Source organism: Anas platyrhynchos, chromosome 3 (genome assembly GCF_047663525.1).
Source record: "Anas platyrhynchos isolate ZD024472 breed Pekin duck chromosome 3, IASCAAS_PekinDuck_T2T, whole genome shotgun sequence".
Lineage (NCBI taxonomy): Eukaryota > Metazoa > Chordata > Aves > Anseriformes > Anatidae > Anas > Anas platyrhynchos.
The window spans coordinates 76,747,657-76,768,304 of record NC_092589.1 but is presented as its reverse complement, the minus strand read 5'-3'; the positions used below and the strand labels follow the sequence as shown (position 1 = coordinate 76,768,304).

General features: G+C 35.1%; 1 protein-coding gene across 8 annotated transcripts in view; it reads left to right on the top strand.

The window, feature by feature from the left end:
• The window catches only part of GRIK2 (glutamate ionotropic receptor kainate type subunit 2), a 404,092-nt gene that overhangs the window by 229,601 nt on the left and 153,843 nt on the right, over positions 1-20,648 (top strand). For 7 of the 8 annotated variants that reach the window (XM_027454785.3, XM_072036154.1, XM_072036155.1 and 4 more), the window contains one exon: positions 12,329-12,535. In XM_027454785.3, the coding sequence (XP_027310586.1) occupies positions 12,329-12,535 (207 nt within the window). Of the gene's footprint in view, positions 1-3,181; positions 3,254-12,328; positions 12,536-20,648 lie in introns of those variants that run through there. The other variant, XM_027454790.3, reaches the window with a different exon arrangement.

Below are 20,648 nucleotides of genomic sequence, written 5' to 3'. Positions count from 1 at the left end.
AGTAATTTCAGTTTCCTTATTATTGACTAAATGTTTGGATAATTGACAAAACAGTTTAGTTCAGCACCATGTGAGAGGACAAAACTTGTTTGATTCAAACAACATAGTCTGGCTATTAGCCATACAAAATTTATTGCTTTCATTTGCTACTTAATATAATGACACCACTTTAAGGAAAGTAGGAAGTGTTTATGGAGCAGATCATCTTGAATGCCATCATATGGCACATTCAGGACAACCAGGTGATCAGGTGCAGTCAGCATGGGTTTATGAAAGGCAGGCCCTGCTTAAGTAAGCTGATCTCCTTCTATGACAAGCTAACCTGCTTAGTGGATGAGAGAAATGCTGTGGATGTAGTCTACCTACATTTTAGTAAAGCTTTTGATACTGTTTTCTACAGCCTTCTTCTGGAGAAGCTAGTTGCTCGCAGTTTGGACAGTCATACACTTTGAGTAAAAAACTGTCTGGGTGGCTAGGCCTAAAGAGTTGTGGTAAATGGAGTTAAATCCAGCTGAAGGATGTCCCCCAGGCCTCAGTTTTGGAACAGATCTCTTCAGTATCTTTATCGATGATTTAGACAAGGGGATCAAGTACGCTCACTAAGTTGTCAGATGACACCAACAGGCAGGAGTGTTCCTACCTTGAGGGTAGGAAGGCTCTACAGACAGATATGTATAGACTGAACCAATGGGCTGAGGCCAACTATATGAAGTACTGCAACGATAAGCATCGGTCTTGTGCTTGGGTCAGGACAACCCCATGCAACATTTTAAGGTGGGGGAAGAGTGGCTGGAAAGATGGCCAGCAGAAAAGCACCTGGGGTTATTGGTCAATAGCCGGTTGAATATGAGCCAGTAGGGTGCTTAGGTGGCCAAGGAGGCCAGCAACATCCCAACTTATATCAGAAATGTGTGTCTTGAAGTCCCCTGTGAATGTCCCCCTGTACTCAGCTCTGGTGGGACCAAAGCTAGAATATTGTATTCAGTTTTGTCTCACTAAAAGACGTTGAGGTGATGGAGCATGTCCAAAGAAAGGCAATGAAGCTGGTGAAGGGTGTAGAGAGCCGCTGACAGAACTGGGGTTATTTAGCCTAGAGGAAAGGAGGCTCTGAGAACACCTTATTACTTTCTACAACTGTCTCAAAGGAGGTTGTAGTGGGGTTGGGGCTCATCTCTTCTCCCAAGCAACAAACAATAGTTCAAAAAGAAATAGCCTCAAGTTGTGCCAGAGAATGTTTAGGCTGGATATTAGATAAAAAAAATAAAATAAAAAAAAAATCACTGAAAAAGTTGTACAGCATTGGAACAGGCTGCCCAGGAAAGTGATTGAGTTACCTGGAAGAAGTTAAACATCACATCTGCACATCTTTTTACGGATGTGTTTGTGGATGTAGACTTGGCAGTGCTGGGTTAAAATTTGATCAGATGATCTTAGAGGTCTTTTCCAACCTAAAAGATTTTATGATTCATCTTTTATTTTCATCAGAGTTATTGCTTGATAATTAAGTTGAAAATTTTAATCAGATTTAATTATTTTATCATAGATCAGAAGAAACATTTCAAGTAACTTCTTCTTCATTACCATTACTGACAAATTCACTGTGGTGAATGAGATGTTTTCGACTTTCTTACAATTACGTGTATTTAGTTATATAGAAATAAATGTTCAGTAATTTCCAAACCATAACTTTAAAATAGCAATTTTAATTACAAGAAATTAAACATTTTCCAGAAGTGCATCTGCTGTCTTTGTTGGCTGTCACCACCATTGTGAGTTTGCAGATATCCAAAAACGATCCACATCTTTTATTGGATTTACATGGCAAGCTTATGGTAGAAGGGGGGCTGCAGGGGTGGCTTCTATGAGAAGAATCCAGAAGCTTCCCCAAGTCAGTTCAGAGCCAGTTTCATCCAGCTCCAAAAGAGGATCCACTGCTGGCCAAATGTGAGCCAAAGGGCAATGATGTTTGCGCCTTTGAGAGAAGATATCTAAGAAAGGGGAAAAAAACTGCTGTGGAACAGCAGTTGCACAACATCTGGGAGAGAGGAAATTGTGAGAGAAACAGACCTGCAGACCCCAAGATCAGTGCAGAAGGAGGGCAGGAGGTGCTCCAGATGACAGAGCAGAAGTTCCCTGCAGACCTTGCAGAGGCCCATGCTCTGGCTGAGCAGATCTCCATGCTGCAGCCTGTGGAGGAGCCCCTGATGAAGCAGGTGGATGTGGCCTGGAGGAGGCTGCCGCCCATGGAGAGCCTCTGCAGGAGCAGACCCCAGGCCAGAGCTGCAGCTCATGGAGAGGAGCCCACATAGGAGTAGTAGGTCTGGGGGGAGCTGCCAACCGTGGAGGATCCATGCTGGAGCAGTTTGCTATTGACAGATGGACCCTGTGGTATGGAGCCATATGGGAACAGTTCTTGAAGAGCTGCTGCCTGTGGGCAGCCCCCACAGGCTCAGTTTGGGAAGGACGGCATCCTGTGGGAGGGACGCCATACTGCAGCAGGGGATTAGCATAAAGGTGAAGAAACGGCAGAGATCAATCATTATTTACTGACCGTAACTCCAATTTGCCATCCCCTGGCAGTGCTCGAGAGGAGTGGGTAGAAGAGGGTGAACGAGTGGGAAGTGTTTTTATTTTGCTTTTTATTTCTCAGCGCTCTGATCTGTTAACCATAGACAACAAATTATATGAATATCCTTATATTGTCTGTTTTGCCCATGAAAGTAACTGGTAAGCAATCTCCTTGTCTTTATTTCAACCCATGGCCTTTATTTTATTTTATTTTATTTTATTTTATTTTATTTTATTTTATTTTATTTTATTTTATTTTATTTTATTTTATTTTATTTTATTTTATATTTTATTTTATTTTATTTTATTTTATTTTATTTTATTTTATTTTATATTTTATTTTATTTTATTTTATTTTATTTTATTTTATTTTATTTTATTTTATTTTATTTTATTTTATTTTATTTTATTTTATTTTATTTTATTTTATTTTATTTTATTTTATTTTATTTTATTTTTTCTCCCTGTTATGTTGAGGAGGGGGAGTCAGAAAGCCGTGTGGTGGTGCTGAGCTACCTACTGGTGTTAAACTACCAGAACTTCGCAACTGTTTTATTCTTTAATAAGGAAGTTTTAGCTACTAACATATTCTGATTAGAATAAATTTTCATAGGTATGGAGATACAATGCCAATGTACAACCTTGTCTAACCTTTTCTGTAATGTAAGCTGTATTACTACGTTTGGTAAGTAACTTTTTCATTATGTAGAAGGTCTATTACTACATCTGGTGAGTAACTTTTTGATTATGTGTAAGATTGTTTTTTATGTGGCGATTTACAAAATCAAAACAAAAAACAAACATTTTTTAAATTACGCCACTAATTGAAAATATGTAACTGATACGTATTTGGAATGTGACCGACTTTCATATGTTTGTTATTGACTTTCAAGTTCTCGTTATGTGAAGAACAGTAGTCTTACCACAGCTTTTTCTTGCACAGGTTTATGAGCATATCACTTAGTTGTCTTTTTTTCTTTTTAAAAAAATTAAATCAAACTCTTATATTCTGTTAAAGTAAAAGCATGTTTTGTAGAGTTCCAGTCTTTCATTTCTTCCCAGTGTCCTCAAGTTTTCTGTTTTTCTGTATATCAAAACTAGTGCCTCATCAAAAAATGCATCTTAGCAATTCTAGTTGAACCAGCTATGCTTCTGTTATACCGTATCCAGATGTGCTGCCTAGATTTTTTTCTTGAAACATTCCACTAATAGGTAATTTTCATATTTTTCCTAATTGCTTTTTAGAATTACAGCTTTTCAGATTATAGTCTTGTCTGTATTAGTGACCTGTCCCCTTCATTACTCATTACTCAACTAGACTTTGTGTAATCTTCAAATTTCATTAGCAATCATGTTGTAATTTCTTCTAGACCAGTGATAATTATACTGGGACAAAGATCTATCCCTGCAAAATCCTGTAAGAAACACACTCAATAACTTAGGATGTTTCAATTATATTTGTTTTAACATCTATCTATTGGAGAGGTTTGAGTCCACATCCTGTGTGTATCAGATTGACTTTGCGTAGTGATACTTAAACTTGCATTATTTTATTTGAAATAGTGAGTATGTACTTACCCTCAGTAAGTTTGCAGATGACACCAAGCTGGGGGGAAGTGTTAATCTGCTGGAGGGTAGAAAGGACCTGCAAAGGGACCTGGACAGATGGGATTGATGGGCAGAGGCCAGTGGGATGAGGTACAACATGGCTAAGTGCAAGGTCCTGCAGTTTGGCCACAACAGCCCCATGTAACATTACAGGCTTGGGACAGAGTGGCTGGAAGGCTGCACGGAGGAAAAGGGTCTGGGGGTGCTGATGGATGCTTGCCTGAACATGAGATGGCAGTGTGCCCAGGAGGCCAAGAAGGCCAATGGCATCCTGGCTTGTATCAGGAATAGTGTAGCCAGCAGGACCAGGGAGCTGATCATCCCCCTGTACTCTGCTTTGGTGAGGCTGAACCTTGAGTACTGTGTTCAGTTTGGAGTCCCTCACAACAAGAAGAACATTGAGGCCCTGGAATACATCCAGAGGAAGGCTACAAAGCTGGTGAAGGGTCTGGAACACAAGTTTTATGAGGAGTGGCTGAGGGAACTGGGGTTGTTTAGTCCGGTGAAAGGGAGGCTCAGGGGAGACCTTATTGCTCTCTACCTGAAAGGAAGTTGTGGAGAGCTGGGGGTCAGCCTCTTCTCGCAGATAACTAGCAATAGGACAAGAGGGAATGGCCTCAAGTTGCACCAGGGGAGGTTCAGGTTAGAATGAGGAGACATTTCTTTTCAGAAATAGTAGCATTGGAATGGGTTCCCCAGGGAAATGGTAGGTCTATGAAGATGGTGAAGGGCCTAGAGGGGAAGACATATGAGGAGCAGCTGAGGTCACTTGGTTTATTCAGCCTGGAAAAGAGGAGTCTGAGGGGGGACCTGCTGTTAAAGAAAACATTTTCTGTTTTTATGAATACATCAACACAAAAAGGAGGACTAAGGAGAATCTCCATCCTTTACTGAATGTTGGGGGGAAACTTAGTGATGAGAGGAAAAGGCTGAGGTGCTTAATGCCTTTTTTGCCTCAGTCTTTAGCATCAAGACCACTTGTTCTCTGGATACCCAGTACCCTGAGCTGGTGGAAGGGGATGGGGAGCAGAATGTGGCCCTCATAATCCACAAGGAAATGGTTGGCGACCTGCTACAGCACTTAGATGTACATAAGTTGATGGGGCTGGATGGGATCTGCCTGAGAGTACTGCGAGAACTGGCAGAAGAAGTCGCCAAGCCACTTGCCATCATTTATTAACAGCCCTGCCTCTCAGGGGATGTCCCAGTTGACTGGTGGCTGGCAAACATGGCGCCCATCTACAAGAAGGGCTGGAGGGTAGACCTGGGAAACTATAGGCCTGTTAATTTGACCTCAGTGCCAGGGAAGTTCATGAAGCAGATTATCTTGTTTTGTTCAGGCTGGAGAAGAGGAGGCTCAGGGGCAACCTTATCGTTCTCTATAAGTATAATAAAGGAGGCTGTAGCGAAGTGGGGGTTAGTCTATTCTCCCACGTGCCTGGTGACAGGACGAGGGGGAATGGGCTAAATTTGCGCCAGGGGTGTTTTAGGTTGGATATTAGGAAGAACTTCTTTACTGAGAGGGTTGTTAGGCACTGGAATGGGCTGCCCAGGGAAGTAGTGGAGTCACCATCCCTGGAGGCCTTTAAAAGACGTTTATATGTTGAACTTAGCAATATGGTTTAGTGGAGGACTTGTTAGTGTCAGGTCAGAGGTTGGACTAGGTGATCTTGGAGGTCTCTTCCAACCTAGGTGGTTCTGTGAAAAGAACTCTCAGTCTGGGGTAGTTTAGCTCACCAGGCTCACAATGACACTGCTAACTACTTTTATGTGATTCTGTAATATGTGTCTATTTGTCTCTTCCATACCTTTCTCAAAATCCTCTGTCTATGCCCTCTCTCTTCTGAACTTACTTCCACCCCTGCCTCAGTTCCACTCTTGTCTTCAGCCTCTAGTGCAGACTTTAAAACTGATTGAATTCTTGAAGATGTAGCTGAAAAGTAAAGCGTATTATATGTGCTCAAAATACAACAAAGATCAGGTTGAACAATATCTTTGTCCTGAGATCCAACATAACATCTATGTACTTCTAATAACCTTTGGTGCCTACAGACTTGCAAGTTATTTAGAGATATGCTCGGTCACAGTTCCTGTTTGTATTTCATGCATAAATGGAAAAATAGATTAGGTTAATAAGTGTAATGAATAAAGGTAGTATCATTGGCACAAGTTAAAGTAAGTTTGACTTCATATTAAATGGTCAGCAAAGCTATTTTTCTCATGGCTGGTTGCAAACGGAAGGTAGGATGGCCGTATAGGATGGCAAATCTCAGGATAATGACTGAGAAGTACTTTCTGTGGATTCCAGGTTTACAACATCATCCCAAACAATGTTTTTTCAAATAATTCTCTGATGCTTCAATTACTTTCTACTAAAATGTTAGCAATAAAAATACACTGTTTGATAGCTGCAAGGATCAGTTTTTAACACCCCTTCTTTTTTCTTTTTTTGTTTTTCCTCCAGTCTCTTGAAATTTTAAGATACATTATAATAAAATAATGTTTTGCTTTCCATTACAGTAAGAACTAATAATGTCTTTCATATTCTTTTTGTATCATAAAGACAGTATGATTCTGTTCAGCTGAAAAAAAATGTTAGTACAGTTTGCAGTGTTGCAACAGTTCAACGATTTCATATTCTGTGTTTTATCGAGTGAAGTAGTTTTGCTTGAAATGGGAATCTATTTGTACCCATTTTACTTTACTGGAATAGAAACTTAGTACAATTTTCTGGGATGTAGTTGATTTTATTTCAAGTCTGGCCAAAGTTAAAAGTGAATTTTTAGGAGAATAATGAAAACTATTTCTATGTAGGAAGTGAAGTCTGACAAAATGAGGAGTGAAACTGCAGAAAAGAACAGCTATGGCTTCATTTGTACAGGCAGTAATTTATGTGTTTCATGACCCGAAAGGTCACACTAGGAAGTATACTTCAGGATTTAAAATAAGGATATTCATAGTGAATTTCTTTAATAGTATATTGGAGGAAGGCTACTTTGCTGTTTTCTTATGTGTAATAGTTTCTTGATTAGAGTATCCTGCCTTAAATGACTAATAAGGTGTCCTAGTAATTTATCACACTGATTGTAGCTAGTGGATTTCTTCATCTTTCTCACTTGAATTTTGACTGCCAACTGTGAAAGCCTATTGTGTATTCCTTACATACGACAGAAATGTTAATTAAGTATGGCAGTCTTTTAACTCTAGTCTCCCTGGTAAGGAGAAACTAATGATTCAAATTCACTAATAGTGAATAACTGTTATACTGAATGTGAAAGTGAATAACTGAAGAACTAACAATGGAAGATTTTGAACAAGAGAACAAGATTAAATTAAGTATCAAACAGTTGCTGGTCTTTGAAAAGTAGTCAGCTTAAATACTCTGTCTACCTAATGGATGATAATTGTCCTTGTGAAAAATTTTTGTGGAAGTGATAATCCACCAAGAAACTATGGTGGTTATATATCTAGGGCGTAGGCACTTTCCTGAGTGACAGTATTTGTCTGTAATATATAATTAAAACTTGAACAAATAAAGCAGATCTTTGCATGGAATTGTCCAAAATAAATACTATATTCAGTATTTGGAATGTGCTTTGTATATTGCTAGAGAAGAAAGAGAAGAACCTGAAAAAACTTTGGGGTACATAAGAACTATCACCCTCAAAACATTTTCTGATAAATCAGAGTTGAATCCTGTCAAAGTTAAATGAGGAAATGTACTGCATTGCAAGTAAAATCTGTGAAGGCAAAAATAAAATATTTTGGACAGTGGAAGACACTATAAGGAAAACAGAACCATTAAGTAAGGGAATAACGTAAGGATTGTGAAAGTATTAAGAGAGTATTAATATGACTCATTGGTGATACTTCTCATCAAAAAATTTTTCCAACACAGAATATTATAATTATTAAATAGTAGCATAGAGACTATCGTAAGCCTTACCCAAGCTAGTCAGAGTAAAGGATAATCAAAGAATATGGACTTGGAACCCTTAGTTCTAGAAAGTGTTACAAGATTATTTTTTTTAATGAAGTGTAAAACAGTATCAGCAGACTATAAAGCGATTGAGGATTACTGTAATGATGTTGCAGAAAATATGCAATAATGTATGGATGACCTGGATGATTCAGTGAAGAAAATCCATCTGTCCTTCCTGAGTAAAAGAGATATAAAAAACATGCATTGACAATTATACTGCCTCCCTGATATCACACACATTTAAATTCCACTCCGTGTAATACAGGATTGCATTGAATAGGAGGTAGTAACAAAACTATTGTCAAGAAAATTGATTCCAGGTAGTCTGGGGGATGTGTGGCAGTAAATATCTGAGAAATTCAGAAAGCAAATGTCTAGGGTCTGTGTTCATGAGCATTCCAAGCTAGATAGGAACTTCATATTGCCTACAAAAGCTGTTCTGCTTGGCTGTTCTATTTGGAAAGCACACATCTAAGGTTTTTTGCATCTTCAGTTATAAATGTTAGAATTTAAAGTGTAGCTAATAGTTTTATTGAGTATGAGAATACTCATTTGAAGTATTTATTTGAAGTAAATATATTTGAAGTTGGTATATGGTTAAAGTTGATTTCTTTACTGATATAGTAATAGTATATAATAGTAATAGTATATATGTATAAAATATATAGTATATTATAGTATATATTATAGTTTATATTATATATAATATATATTAATATATACAGTTACTATTAGTATATATAATATACTATTAGTATTGGTGGAAAAAAAAGTGATTTCTTTACCGCTTTATTGGTAAAGAAATAGCAGACATTTTGAACACTCCAAAACCACAGAACTTAACATCTGAAGTTGACAGCTTTTTAATTGTTAGTGTTTCATTTATTGGATGATGGATTTTCTTTCCAAAGCAAAAACAGTTTATCAGGTGGCTGGTTTATTTCCTCTTCTTCCTAGCAACACTGTCCAAATTCTTAGATAACCTACTGTAGCACTTAATTATACTTACCATTAGAAAGTTTCTCTTAATATCTGACCTGATTTTTTTTTTTTTGTAAGGGTTTAAGGACATTACTTCTTGTCCCATATACAGAAAATAACTTCTCTGATTCTTCTTTGTATGTGTTGAAGAACTTCCATCATTCTTCCATCAGTATATTCTTCCTTAAATAATAATAAAAACACACTTTATTCTTTTGGTCATTCCTCATAATTTTTTTGTAGATCTTGGTTCATGTTTCTATTGAAGTGCAGTATTCATAACTGGATTGAGTACAGCAACTCAAACTTCCATAGTGTCAAAAATAAATTTTAAAAAGATCAATTTTAATGGGAAAGATCCTCTATAGATCTTCTAATCCAAACATGCACTCAAAACAGATCCAAGCATATCAGTTTGGTCTTTTCTCAGTTGATAGTGTGACACTGTTGCCAATGTCTAGTGTGTGATCCCCTATAATATCTAGAACTTAATTTTGTAGAATTGCAATGTAATCAGCTCTCTTCCTCCTGAATTCATGCAATTTGTTATTCATCTGAAATTATTAATTAATTCCTTTTGAATGACGCTGTATTTTTAATTGCTCTTATTTTCTGAAATTTACCATTTTGAATTCTGATTTTATCCCCATTGTGGTGTGAATGCACATCCAATTAGCATGTTTCCTCTTTGAAAACAAGGGAACAAGTGGAAATATTTATCTTTACTCTAGACAGGAATATTATGTATTACTACTTTCCAGATTGATAATGAATCTTTTTTAATGAAGTGCACATTTCCAGGCAGACAAATTTTTATTCATATTTTTAGGAAGAATGACATGACTTTGTGTATAATATGATGTGATGACAATCCTTAGCTTCCTCACTTCTCCATAATTTCTTAGCTTTATATTAACACAAAATGATATAATACACTATAATACTTTATAATACACCTAAGATTAAAATAACATTTTTTTCTAAAAATGGCATTTTACTGTACAAAGTTTCCTGAAAATATTTAATATTCAGGGACTCTCTGAAGTTATCTTTCCCTATTTTAGTCTAACATCTTCTTATTGCGTTTCTAATATTAATTCTATAAATTGCCTGGTCAACCATAACCTTTTCAGAGAAAATAGGCACAGGAAGATCATCAAATTGTTTGACCATCTTAGTAATGTAATTTCATGTTTTTCTCTTCCTGTTGGGCAACAGATGAACTAGTTCCTAGACTTTTTTTTTATTTTGCTTCTAGAATGTTGCTTTTATCCTTTATATACAGTGCTAATTCTCCCATATTTTGTTTTGAAATTTACTAGTTGCGCGAGGTTTTTGTTTGGTTTTCTCTTCGTCAGTTGAACTGAGTTTCATTTCATTTCTTTCATACGTTTTCTGCATTTCATGTTCAGTGAAGAATTCACAGATGAGTATTGTTGCTCCTTTTTCTACACTTTCTGTATTTTGTCTTAGCATAGCTTCTGCTTGGCCTATCTTGGGCTTTAAAGAATTCTCATTTCATCTGAAAAACTGTTTTCCTTATAACTGTCTTCCGTGGAATATTTCATATCAATTATGTGAGTATATTAGCAGCTGTTTTCATACATAGGTTTTGTCCTGTCACTCTGTCTGCTTTGTAAAGATCTATTCCATGATCCTTGTCACTTACATTGCTTTCAGCTGTCATATTTTCAGTCAGGTCTTCATTCTTGTCAGAACTACATCTAGAAGAGTTCTACTGGAGTCATTTGCCTATCTGTTGTTTGATAGGTTTCTGTCATTATGTCCTGGTTGTTTCTTTGGACAATTTATTTTGTTAGATTCCTTGCTAACTGTATGAAAGTCTTCATTCAATAGTGGTGTTTTTTTTTTTTTTTGTTTGTTGTTGTTTTTTTTTTTTTTTTTTTTTTTTTAGGAAAAAAAAAAAGTAAGAGGCAGCATAAGAACACATATCTTCTGAACACGTTTCTTCTTAGAGCAAATGATCTCCATGCTTTCTTCTTTGCATTTTGGGTGAAGTCTTACATGCCAAAGTTCCAGTTTTATGCAGATAAAGAAGTGTAAATCATAGGACTCCTCAAGATGGAGGTTTACATCTGCGATGCTGACAGATTCTTATTAAAGCTGTCAGATGTCTGTAGAATGAAGTGCCTTTAACCCGGCTGAATGCTGATGTGGAGATACAGGGCAGTATGAATTTTGTTAAGTTACCCTGGAGAGTTTATCCGATTATTCACTGAGACTTGTATCTTGTGCAGTAATTGAATCTACTACCATTAATCTTACCTTCTTTGGTGCTTATTTTTTATTGTTGTATAAAATGAAAAAGCCTCTCTAAAGCATGAGGACAGACTGAGTCATGTGTTCAACCCGACAAATAGAAACTGAGGATTGTTACCATATTATAGTGGAAAACACTACCATTTGTTCTGCGTATGTTTCCTTTCAGCATTGTGTTTAAGGATGGTTATCCTATATCAACAAGCAGATGAAAATAACATACATTTTCCTAAATGTTAAGTTTCTTCCCATAATTATAAATATTCTTCTGGTTACTTTAAACTTACTGTCCTATTTCCATATCACTTTATGCAGAAAAGTCACATCAAATGCTGAATTATACATAGGAATATAACGTTTAAAGAAATTAAATTCAGTTTTCATGGACAGCATAACAAAGAATTTGCTTTCTGAGTTAACTTGAGTTTGGCTTTGCCACAATCTTGAAAATGGCAGGCTATGACTTGAGGCAACAGAAAGCAGGTACTTTGACTTTTTTCTCCCTGTCAGTTTTCTATACCTTGCCTAAGAAAACATTAAGAAAATAGATAAGAGATCACGTCAAGAAAAGTGTAAAGCCAGATACTTAGAGTGTTTGATGTTTGGGGTTTGAATTAAAATTTTGTTTTTATTCAGTTGCTAATAACACTTTTAATGCATTGTAAGAGGCTTACTATGTCCATCCAAATATTGCATTTGATATTAAATTGTATATAACATATGCATTAACTCATATAATGTATATAACTTGTTAAGGAGACATATAACCAAAAACTAAGATTATTCTACTTTTAATTTAATTATTTTTACAGGGAGGATTATCGTGATAGTGTACCAATTTAGGTTAATTTAAAAAAAAAAAGGTATGGGGGGCATTCAATATTTGTTCTGTTTTATTAATTTTTACAGGAAGAGCCATATGTAATGTTCAAGAAGTCAGATAAACCTTTGTATGGAAATGATCGATTTGAAGGTTATTGCATTGACCTCCTAAGGGAGCTGTCTACTATCCTTGGATTTTCCTATGAGATTAGACTGGTGGAGGATGGAAAATACGGAGCCCAGGAAGATGCCAATGGACAGTGGAATGGAATGGTTCGTGAGCTAATTGATCATGTAAGTTAATTTTGGAAGCTTTCTACTCTCCATTTACATTTAAATTATATCTACACAAATTGTAAAACTTTTTATGATAATGCCACTTGTGAATAGTACTGTCTTGGAAAATGCAGATGTTTAAAAGAATAATGAAAGATCCACATAAATGATTTTTTTCCTCCAAATTCTGTTAAACCCAAGTTTATTCTGCATCTCTGTTTTGTCTATAGACAATACTTGCTTCCTGCCAAACTGTTTTAGCTCTTCCATGGCATATGCCTAAGTCAAAATAAAGAATAAATAGTATTCAAAATTTCTTTCTGAGAACGTGTATCTGTTTTATTTATCTATGTATTTATTTTGTGACAGAATGAAATGTCTTCATTAATCAATGGAAGTCAGGCCCTTTCTGATAGTGGATCTGAGACTTTGAGAAGTTTATGTGTATCCATTTTTAACACATAAATTATTTGATTATTTGAACATCTTTCTTGAAACATAAGCAATAAAGTGCAAGTGGTAAGACAAATCTCAGCATATACTGAAGTAGCAAAGTAATGCAAACAGCGTCAGAGCAAATACCATTACAATTAGGCCAGGCATTACTTCATGTCTTTCAAAACATGCTTTCACAGTTGGTCATGCCAGTTGAATTCACTTTGAATTCCTTTTTTTTTTTTTTTAATTATGTCATTGTGTCTTTTAGTATTTGAGTTAATTGCTTAATACAGAGTTATTTGATCGAAGAACTTGAGATAAAATAAGTTTGGCACATCAGTATTGTTTAAAGTAGGAAGAAGGGGAGATGATATTCAAGTGAAACTTCCTCATGATGCCATGAAGAAAAATATTCACTAATCTCACTCCAATTTCTGTAAGATTTCAGCAGATGGGCAGAACACATGCTAATCAAAATATTCTTGTTTACTAGAAGGGTTTTTGTCTTTGTACTTTCCTACTACATAATAATCTTTTTTTTGTTTGTTTGTTTTTCTTGTTGTTGCAGCAGATGTTGATTATGCCTAGCTTCACACTTCTAAGATGAATGTGTGGGAGTGTTATCTTTAAATATGTGTGTGTATTGCACATAATAGACATATTTAGCTAGACCATCTCTATATACAGCTTCACACGTATAAATGCACAGGCATACATAGCTGTTAGATTTGATGGCTTTTAGGTAGTATCATTTGAAATTAATTTTCTTGTGGGACTGGGATGAGCAGTGAGGAAGTATTTCTTATACAATTCTTTATATATATCATATAAATTCATTTTGCTATGCTTTTGTTACTCAGACCTATAGTTTTCTTGAACAAGTGCAATGTAGCCTCCTAACCTTTACATTAAGGTAATCTTGAAATAAAACACATTAGAAGAAGTTGTAGCAGTGAAATATGTAGGCCAGGAGCTTTCCTGATCCTTTCCTCTTGATAACATAGAATGGAATGTGTTTCACTTTCCTGTAGGCTAAAACTAAACTTACCTTAAAATGTGTTTTGCGTGTTGAAATGCTGTCAAGGAAGATGTAGTCTAACTTTTAGCCTGCATCGTAGCAAGGTTAGGAAGTTGAGCCACCCGTGCTATGCTGAGACTTCCCAATAAAAACCCTTCAATTTGTAACTTTTATTTTCTTTGACTTAATAGGTAATATATTGTAAAAGTTCTTAATTTTAAACTAAAAATTGTAAAAGAGCTGTTCTTCAGAACAAAAAAAAAATCTGTTGTAATAGACTTCTACTAATCTCTCAATTTCTCAGTAGTTAAAATTTTCCTTTTAATTTCTGTATATTTATCTATTTTTATCTTCTAATCTGTCTGATTGCATTCATATTACTCATGCATGCATACTTATTCTGTTCATCAGTACATGTTATTGATACATTTTATTAGGAAGAAACATGTCAGACCTGAGAACTGATCCACAAGTATTTAGAGAATTACAGATAGTTACTACATCTGATTTTTCCATTTGATTACTTTACATATCAGCTTAGTTTTCATAGTCTTTTTTTATTATTATTTAGAACATATTTATTAAAGTGCCAAAAAGATTTTATTTTGTACAAAGTGAATTAATGAACTCAATTTTTATTTCATTTGGAAAGGTAAAATGATTCTGTATACATCTTTCAACCTGAGTTTCTGATTGAATAAGTAGACCACAGAGCAAAGACAGAGTTATCAGAGTAGCATAATACCTACAACTATTTGAAAAATTTTTAAATTTTTATCTTTTTTTTTTTTTTGTATTTGAATTGTCAGTCACTTAAGACAGAAAGAAGGGGTACTGTTATGTAGTAGATATGTTCACAAGGGTAATTTGAAGCATTTGTAACTCAAGAAAAAAATGGGTAATTTCTTTGTGTGTAGAATAATGTGTGTAGAAAGGAAGATGCACAATTTTTAAGAAGATAAAAAGTACCAAATAAAATCTAAATCTAAAATAAACTGCTTGAATCTGCATATCATTGCTTTACATAGTTGCATGTACAGTGTAAATTAAACAAAGATAATGCCATCAGAACTGATATTAGCATATCATGTATATCTCAGGCTTGAAATTCTCTAGTGTTAACAGAAACTGAAGACTTTGCATCAGGCTTTGTGTATTTTTCAGTCTCTTTTCCTATAGTCTACTTGTGTTTCTTCTTTCTTTCACTGTTTTTTACAGTGTTCGTGTGCCATCGTTCTGATGTTAGTTTCCAAACAATGACTAGTTTCCTTCTGAATAAATCATAAATACTGAAAGTAAAAAAGGAGTTCAATAATTAGTATCCTTTGACAATTGAATGAAAATGAGTTATTTTTGGAAAAGATAGTGGTCTCAATAAGTGCTAAAGAAGAGAAATACTAGAACAAGAAGTATAGATGAGATCTCCATGTGGAAACAATTCAATTTAAATGGAATTTCTCCAGTTAACCTTCCTGATTACTTTGCCACAATGGGGGATTATTTCATTCCAATCCCCCCCCCATTTAATTTAATAGAAAGGTTTTAGATACTCAGTGTGGAATGTGGGGCATGCTAAAATCCAGGGATATCCATCCTTCATGAATGTATTCTTCATAAATAAGTCAGTTTTTCATACTGACTTTCTGTCTTGGTTCAAGAACTTCATTTAAAATAGGATAGACTTACTGGACTTAGGACTATATTAGATCTAAATCATGTAGATTTCAGGTTGGTCTGTGGTGCTGAAAAATTGTTATGGCATTGTATCATATTACATAAGATAGATAGTGTGAGTGTGTAAATTATGTAGACAACAGATACTGATAGTGAATAAAGTAAATAAAATTATGTTTTTACTCTATTTTACAGTTTCAAAGTTACTTCCAAATGTATTTGTTGTTGGGTCCTGAAACTGCCAAATAACTACTATCTTACATTTTCCCAGAGATACAAATTAAAGTTAAAAATCTACTGGAAGTAATTTGTTACTATTATATACCATTAAAAATAACCCTTTTTTTCCTTTTTTTTTTTCTTTTCTTGGCCATTTGTTTTAATGGTTCTTCTATAGTGCAAAGCATATGCATTGAAAATTGTCTTTAAGGCTTGCAGTTCTTTTATGATTCATAAATAATTATAGAATAGGTCCAATTTTAAAATCATGAATGCTCTTTTATTATATGTGAGGATTAAATGGGAACTTCCCTTCATTTCTCAGAAGAGAAGGACTTCCAGCTTGGAGGAAAGTAAAACTTATGCAGTTGGACAATTGGAAAGCATTACTTAATTTAAATTAACTGTAGACATAGCTTTGTGTTTTGCTTCAGTACCTTTTGATTTTTTTAAATCAATATCTTATATATCAGTAAATACTTCCATATAAAATGCTTACATTCATAGTAGCTAGTATAATACCAAGTGTAGTATAGTGGCCATAAAAATATTACTGGACATAAAATACTATTCTCTCCATAACAGAATGCTTTCAGATATTTATATAGTTCTGTTTAAAATGCTCCTGGGGACATCTGCCTACAATAACTTCTTACTTGTTATTTCCTACAATAACTTACTAGCTATTTTTTTCCACGTAATTTTAGGTACTTATGTTCCTGAAGAACTAGAGCCAAGCTCTTTGTATTACTGTTTGGAAGTTAATGAAAGCTTCAAATAAACAAAATAGTATACTACTTTTCTTCATATATACAGCAAAACCTGTCTCACAGAGCCTTGTTAGGAAAGGTTAAGAGCTTTTCTGGCCTCTTCTCCTTAAGATAGGAGAAGATACTCCTTCTTGTAGTTTTCATGCAAAAGGTCTATGAAATGCTTCCTTCATTAATGAAAATATCTAAATTTTATGATAGAGATTTAAAGAGTGTTGGAGAAAGAAAGATTGAGCTTTTTTTTTTTTTTTTGCATCAACATTACATGTGCTGGACAGTAAAACCTGATGTACTGTCAGTGCTCTTTACAGCCCTCTATCCTCCTTTTGGCTTCATTGTTGTATCAGTGAAAACATGATACCCAGAGATGTTTTCAAAGCTACGTATAACACTTAACCCCTACTGTGTATGTGTTGTTTTTTTTTCCCCAAAGGATTCTCCTAAGTTAATGACACACATATGCTCCTACTTATTGAATGTTATTATTACCCCATTGTCAAAATATTTCCCCACAGAGGATCACTGGATAATAATGTCTTCATTTAATGATATTCTTTTTGGCAAATAGCATGTTACTTCCTCCCTCCTGTATTTCTCAGAATGATTTAGTTATTTTTTCACGGTATGCCCTAGATTTTCCCTGAAGAATGTTCTGCTACTCTTCATCATCTGGTTCAAATAATAAGAATATTTTACAAGATGATCTAGTTATTACAGCAGGAATAGAATATCAGTAGTGACTTTGAAAATTTGTTCTGGCATATTTACCTGAAGTTGGAAAATTCAGGATGCTGGCACAGTAGGTTAGCTCTCTTCCTTTCTGGTTGCTGTTTGTAACTGTGAACTGACATTCATTTTGTATTTCTTTAAAAATTTTATATATAATATAGTTATGATATCATATATCAGCTGAGCAAGCATTAGGGAAAAAAAAGGGGGAGGGGAACTGAAAAGTGAAGCACATGGAGATTCAAAAAATGAAAATTGTGCAGAGAATGTATTCTTGCAAATCGAATGCAACATTAACGTGCTCTGCTGTTTAGAAAGAAGGTAAACTGGTACCGATGGAAAAGCAGTGAACAAGTATTATAAGATTTTACTTTTTTACTTTGAAATAAACGGTTCAAACTATCTGGTCTTTAAGTTTAGAATATGTGTCTTTTGAATATTTATTCCAATCACATTAACAGCAATGAAATAGTTCCAATCCAGAAGTGGTGATTCTCTAAGATATTTTCAATTTCCATTCATAGTATGAATTATCAATATGGTCACATAATGATATATCAGAAAATACTAATAGGAGAGTATCATAACAGAAATTATTCTAACTGACATCTCTGCAAAAAAAAATCTAGCTTTTTTTCATGATCTTTCTAAACCTGCATCTCTGATATCTCTGTCTTGGCTATCTTACTGTCAAAAATTCAACTGAAAGTAGCCAAAACTTAGTTGATTAGTTTTTACTTGTCTTTTATATTTCTTCATTCTTGCCACTGTTTATAACGCCAGCACTCTGATGAAAGTTCAAGAATCTAAAAGGGATATTTTAGATGCTTTCCTCTTTTTTTCCTTTTTCACATCTTGCCGTATCTTAGAAAAGTAACCTTTGTTTTCTTTCTTGCCCATACAGCACTCAGGCCTTTCTTTTGTATATTTGTACATAACAACTACCCTGTTTCTCTTAGAAATTTGTTGTTTCAGTTTTGCTGCTCTGTAAAGGAAGAGAAGCAATACACATTCAACAATTTTCCTTAAAAGAGGTGGTTATAACATTAAAACTCTAGGAATGGATAGGGTCAGGTGTTGATATCCAGTCAATTTGGAATCTTATTATTTTCTTTATATGGCTTTGGTAAAGACTTCTTGTTGTCATGGAACATTTCCACTTTAGTAAAACAAAATAATTGTAGAACACAAATTTTTGTTCAGCTATTTTTATTAGTAATACTTCCCCTGCTACTATAAACTGTAACACACCAGGCAATGATGCATGTTTATCTCTATTTCAGTAAACAAGCAAAAGATCTTTATTGAAGTAAAAAATATTTGATTTCGATTCTGCTCTCTCTTAGTTCTCCACAGCTCTTGATTTCTTTTTAACCTCCTTAGAATAGATATTATCCACAGTATACTAAAATACATGATATTTTATTAAGCACTACAAAACAGGTATCAAATCTATTTTAATACTTTCCTTGTTTGAAGAAAAAAAACTACTTCAAAGTAAAATATCTTTCCCTCGTCTGTAAGATAACCATGCGTCTTCTGTCAAAGTACAGAATATATTTAATTGTGGGTGGAAAAAAAAATCAGAGCACTGCATAATCTGATCAGTTTTCTGTTTTTCATAAAGACACTAGTTTGCATTTTTAGAAAAGATGCATGTAATTTTATTACAATATTTCATTTTTTTATGACTGATATTTCTTTGGATTTACAAAAATCATGTTTTGTTATTATTGAGATGGCAAAGCTTTCCTCATAACTATTTACGTTGTTGAGTTTTTTATTTTTATTTTTTTCCTATTTATGTTTTTTTAAGGAGTTTTCTTTCTTCAAATATATTAAATATGGAAAACCTAAGTACAATTTAATATGTAAACCATTTTGTTTAAGAAAGAGACCTCACTTTTAATAATAATAATAATAAAAAGATCTCTTGTCTTCTTTTAAAGAGAAGCTGTGTTTAGTACATTAAAGTGCATCTCTTTCCTTATAAATAATGTCATTCCAAAGCCTTGGTAATCCTGGGCAGTTTTTCAAAAGTTCAGAGAAGGGGTATCTTTGACTGGTGTCCATTAATGTATCTTCTGTATGTGTCAAATTATTTGATGAGAGTATTAATACTATGAAGTCTTGTTATTTTTATCTTATTAAAAAAATAAAAATGTAACTGTGAGCAGCATGGCATTTGAGAGGGTAAACTGTGGAATTTGTACGAAATAAGGGCAGCTTATGTAGTACACTTGAAAAGTAATTTCTGATAAGACCTACCTTTACTTTCAGAGTTGATTATTAAAATAATAACAATTACAGATGTACCTCAAAGAGAAGGGAAGATTTTGATATGAAATTCCTTTTTTTTCAAATACATTTTTAGAACCTACTTGACATCTTACATTTACAGGCTGGGAGAGGAATGGTTGGAGAGCTGCCAGGCAGAGAAGGACCTGGGAGTGATGGTGGACAGTCGGCTGAATATGAGCCAGCAGTGTGCTCAGGTGGCCAAGAAGGCCAACGGCATCCTGGCTTGTATCAGAAACACTGTGACCAGCAGGGCTAGGGAGGTGATCGTCCCCCTGTACTCGGCTCTGGTGAGGCCGCACCTCGAGTACTGTGTTCAGTTTTGGGCCCCTCGCTACAAGAAGGACATCGAGGTGCTTGAGCGGGTCCAAAGAAGGGCGACGAAGCTGGTGAGGGGCCTGGAGAGCAAGTCCTACGAGGAGCGGCTGAAAGAGCTGGGCTTGTTCAGCCTAGAGAAGAGGAGGCTCAGGGGTGACCTTATTGCTCTGTATAAGTACATTAAAGGAGGCTGTAGAGAGGTGGGGGTTGGCCTGTTCTCCCATGTGCCTGGTGACAGGACGAGGGGGAATGGGCTAAAGTTATGCCAGGGGAGTTTTAGGTTAGATGTTAGGAAGAATTTCTTTACTGAAAGGGTTGTGAGGCACTGGAACGGGCTGCCCAGGGAGGTGGTGGAGTCACCATCCCTGGAAGTCTTCAAAAGACGTTTAGATGTAGAGCTTAGGGATATGGTTTAGTGGGGACTGTTAGTGTTAGGTTAGAGGTTGGACTCGATGATCTTGAGGTCTCTTCCAACCTAGAAATTCTGTGAAATTCTGTGTGATCTAGCCTCATAACATCAATTTTATCTTGAATACAGTTCCACAGAATAAAATCTTGTACCTTAAATAAAAAGACAGGCAGAAAGAGACTTAATAACAAAAATGACAAAATAAATGTTTTAGTAAAAGGTACCCATAGGAGCAAGAACTATGTAGGCTTCTCTTTT